Source organism: Penaeus vannamei, chromosome 18 (genome assembly GCF_042767895.1).
Source record: "Penaeus vannamei isolate JL-2024 chromosome 18, ASM4276789v1, whole genome shotgun sequence".
Taxonomy (NCBI): domain Eukaryota; kingdom Metazoa; phylum Arthropoda; class Malacostraca; order Decapoda; family Penaeidae; genus Penaeus; species Penaeus vannamei.
The window spans coordinates 3,420,793-3,425,792 of record NC_091566.1 but is presented as its reverse complement, the minus strand read 5'-3'; the positions used below and the strand labels follow the sequence as shown (position 1 = coordinate 3,425,792).

Here is a 5,000-nt window from a genome sequence, read left to right as displayed (position 1 = left end):
AATTATAACAATAATAGCAATGATGGTGAATAACTATAGTAGGAAGAAATATTATTAAGATGATAATCATTACATCTATATGTATTCCCACATGAATACATTCACACACTTTTAGACATGAATTATTGTTTGTATATGTATAATCACGCTTTTACATTTCCAGATTATTTATCGTTAGTAGCTTTTAGATGTGGAATGAGAATAAAAAAAACATAAATTAGATTTTCCACGGCAAGAACGAGTGTGGTTTAACTCTACGCACAGCAACCCAGATTTCGTTATCTCTCCACGCGGCGAGAGTGCTAAAAAAGAACAGTTATTTCCTGCAATTTAGTGGGCGCTCTCTTTCATCGTACACTGTTCGTATAATTGCCACATTTAGGCTAATATCACGTTCTATTCAGTAGCGTTTACACATTACAATGTCTCCACGTGACTGGAAAATGAGCCAACTTTTCCCTTGGTCACATTCGAGATATTTTCCACTCGAGAAACCAGGTATATTCATTGGAAAGTGCAGGTGAAAGCAGCAATGATTTGTGTATACTGTTTGTTATAGTAATTATTTGTTAAAATGATTATAATAATTATGATAATTTGTTATAATAATAATCATAATAATTTGTTATAATAATAATCATAATAATTTGTTATAATAATAATTATATGAATGATATAATAATATTCTTCGAGTACCCATTCTCAAAAACGGATTAGAAAACCCTTGACGAAATTAGACCCATTAGTCCGTGAAAATTTACGAAAAACAATGTAATGCAAACGTTTCTTCGAGGTCATACCCGATGCCGGAGGATAGTCCAGACCCGTCGGATAGAGGCAGACAGATAGATAGATAGAGTCCCGCGGCTCGGAATGGGCGAATGCGGATAGGCGAGCCAAGAAACAAGCATTCACGCGTGACACACAAAATTAGCCATTAGTTCTCCGCCTCTGCCGCTCTCACCGTGGCGCAGGCTCGGTTCACCTACCAGAAAATTAGCGCCCGGGACTCCCCAAGCCTCACGGGGAGCCACGCCGGTGAGCCAACGCCACAGCCGCCGCACAGGCTTCCAATTTCACGGATATTTAAGTCAGTCTATGAGGCCCGAGCGTCGGGGGGGGAGGGGGGGGGGTGATATCGGTCAAAGCGAATCTGCTGGATATGGGGGGGGGCCGTTGCGAAAGAACTCGGCGAATGGTTCAGCTGGTTTGGATCAAGGAGATGCGGCGAGGGAGATGAACTGGCTAGTTACTGAAGGGTCGAGGGGGCGGTTGAGGATAGCTCGGTTAATAATGTTTTAGCGTACATATGTCATTTCGAATTGCCTAGGTTGCAGGCATACACACAGACGCAAATTTACCTTTACATAACCTCACACTTACATAAACTCACACACACACACAAACGCAAATTCACACTTACATAAACTCATACACACACACAGACGCAAATTCACCTTCACATAACCTCACACTTACATAAACTCATACACACACACAAACGCAAATTCACCTTCACATAACCTCACACTTACATAAACTCACACACAAACATAAGTTCACCTTTACATAACCTCACACTTACATAAACTCATACAGACACACAAACGCTAAATTCACCTTTACATAACCTCACACTTACATAAACTCACTCACACACACAAACGCAATTTCACCTTTACATAACCTCACACTTACGTAAACTCACACACACACACATACGCAATTTCACCTTTACATAACCTCACACTTACATAAACTCACACACACACACAGACGCAAATTCACTTTTACATAACCTCACACTTACATAAACTCATACACACACACAAACGCAAGTTCACCTTTACATAAACTCACACTTACATAAACTCACACACACACACACAGACGTAAGTTCACCTTTATATAACCTCATACTTACATAAACTCATACACACACACAGACGCAAGTTCACCTTTACATAACCTCACACTTACATATACGCACACACACACACAAACGCAAATTCACCTTTACATAACCTCACACTTACATAAACTCATACACACACACAAACGCAAATTCACCTTTACATAACCTCACACTTACATAAACTCATACACACACACAGACGCAAATTCACCTTTACATAACCTCACACTTACATAAACTCACACACACACACAAACGCAAATTCACCTTTACATAACCTCACACTTACATAAACTCACACACACACACACAAACGCAAATTCACCTTTACATAACCTCACACTTACATAAACTCACATACACACACAAACGTAAGTTCACCTTTACATAACCTCACACTTACATAAATTCATACACACACACAAACGCAAATTCACCTTTACATAACCTCACACTTACATAAACTCACACACACACACACAAACGCAAATTCACCTTTACATAACCTCACACTTACATAAACTCACATACACACACAAACGTAAGTTCACCTTTACATAACCTCACACTTACATAAACTCACACGCACACACACAAACGCAAATTCACCTTTACATAACCTCACACTTACATAAGCTCACACGCATACATAAATACATCAACACTCACAGAAGTACACATACACGCACACATTTCCTACTAAGGGAAGCAAGTACAAGCTTTCATAATTATAATTACTATGACAATAGGAGTGATCACACGACCATTTCTTCAATGTATGTAATAATACTAATGTGTTGTTTTAACACAAGTATTACCATACCCCTTTAATCTAATGAAAAGCCGTCCGTACGAGTTATCAGCCACCTAATCTCTCATTCAAATTAATAGTCTCCATAATCATAAACATGATGACAACAACAATAAACATTTTTGGGTTTCTTTCACACAAATCTTCGTATTTAAATCCCTCCATTTTGACACAACCATCACCATCAGCTGAGTAATAAAATCTCAAAGATATTCCTTCAGGTTCTCTCTACTCCACCCGCCCCTCCGTCAGGTATGGCCGCGTGTCCTCTCCCAGGTGAATGACCCTTCTCTCTCTCTCCCTCCCCCCTTCTCTCCTGCAGGTGGTCGGGACGTGGTACAGGGAACTGAACCTGAACCTGAGTGAGGTCTCGTGGTCTGGCAACACTTACACCATTCCGACGTCCGTGTGTTCGCATCCTTGCCAAGTCGGCGAGATTAAGATTATGCAACAGGTGAGAGGATGAGGCTGAGAGGGAAAGAGAGAGACGGAAAGATTTATTTCGATTTTCTTTCTTTCTTTTATTTGTTTCTGTCTTTATATATATATATATATATATATATATATATATATATATATATATATATATATATATATATATATATATATATATATATATATATATATACATATATATATTTATATATATACATATATATATATATATATATATATATATATATATATATATATATATATATATATATATATACTTATACATATATATATATATATATATATATATATATATATATATATATATATATATATGAATTTATACATATATATATATATCTATATATCTAAATATATATATATATATATATATATATATAGATAGATATATATAGATATATACATATATATATATATATATATATATAGATTCATATATATAGATATATACATATATATATATATATATATATATATATATATATATATATATATATATATATATATATATATATATATACATATATGCTTATTTATATGCATACATACATCCATGTGTGTGTGTGTATGTATATATATATGTGTGTGTGTGTGTATATATATATATATATATATATATATATATATATATATATATATATATATATATATATATATATACATATATACATATATGTGTGTGTGTGTGTGTGTGTGTGTGTGTGTAAGAATGGCTGAGCACGTGTCCTCTTTCTGTTCCGCAGATCACGAGAGACAAAGGACCATCGACATTCCAGTTGATACACCATTAGAGCGATCGCTTTCAAAGAATAAACTTTGTACATGGACTCATGTGCGTCGAAATATTGTCAAACTTGTGTAATTAGTAAACTTGGAGCTAAAAGTTTAAGAACAATTAACCTACAACATTCATTTTGCAGTAAACGCACACAGACAAAACGCACATACGTACACACTCACACGACAGAGATACTGTAAAGGCTTGCTGACGGAAAAATACGAACACATCATATTTGCATTCTGCGAATAGATAGAATAAACTTGTGTATCTGAAAACTGGCTGCCTCGCCTTAAAGGTCTTAAAAAGACACGTGACCTGTATCTATATAATCGAATTATATGTATATATATATATATATATATATATATATATATATATATATATATATATATATATATATATATATATACATGTATATATATACATATATATATACATGTGTATATATATATATATATATATATATATATATATATATATATATATATATATATACATATATATATATATATATATATACATACAAATTCACACTCACATAAATACATACGCACACACACACACACACACACACACACACACACACACACACACACACACACACACACACACACACACACACATATATATATATATATATATATATATATATATATATATATATATATATATATATATATATGTGTGTGTGTGTGTGTGTGTGTGAGAGAGAGAGAGAGAGAGAGAGAGAGATAATATTGATGCGGTTAATGTAATAAGGGTCAGTTTCCTATAACCCCTCCCCGTGCCTCCCCAGGGCGACACGTGCTGCTGGATCTGCACGCCGTGCAAGGACTGGGAGATGATGGTGGGCGAGTTCACGTGCAAGGACTGCGGGCCGGGGCGCTGGCCGTACGAGGACAAGATGGGCTGCTACGACCTGCCCCACAAGTACATGGCCTGGACGTCGATCTTCGCCCTCGTCCCCGTCGCCATCTCCTGCCTGGGCATCCTGCTCACACTCACCGTCATCCTCATCTTCTGCCGCCACGACGACA

General features: G+C 35.7%; 1 protein-coding gene across 3 annotated transcripts in view; it reads left to right on the top strand.

Moving 5' to 3' along the window:
• Positions 1-5,000, top strand: part of mGluR (metabotropic Glutamate Receptor) — a 266,768-nt gene that overhangs the window by 215,234 nt on the left and 46,534 nt on the right. For all 3 annotated transcript variants that reach the window (XM_070132724.1, XM_070132723.1, XM_070132722.1), the window contains exons 6-7: positions 3,049-3,180; positions 4,760-5,000. The exon at positions 4,760-5,000 is cut by the window's right edge and continues 124 nt beyond it. In XM_070132724.1, coding sequence (XP_069988825.1) covers positions 3,049-3,180; positions 4,760-5,000 — 373 coding nt within the window. The remainder of the gene's footprint in view (positions 1-3,048; positions 3,181-4,759) is intronic.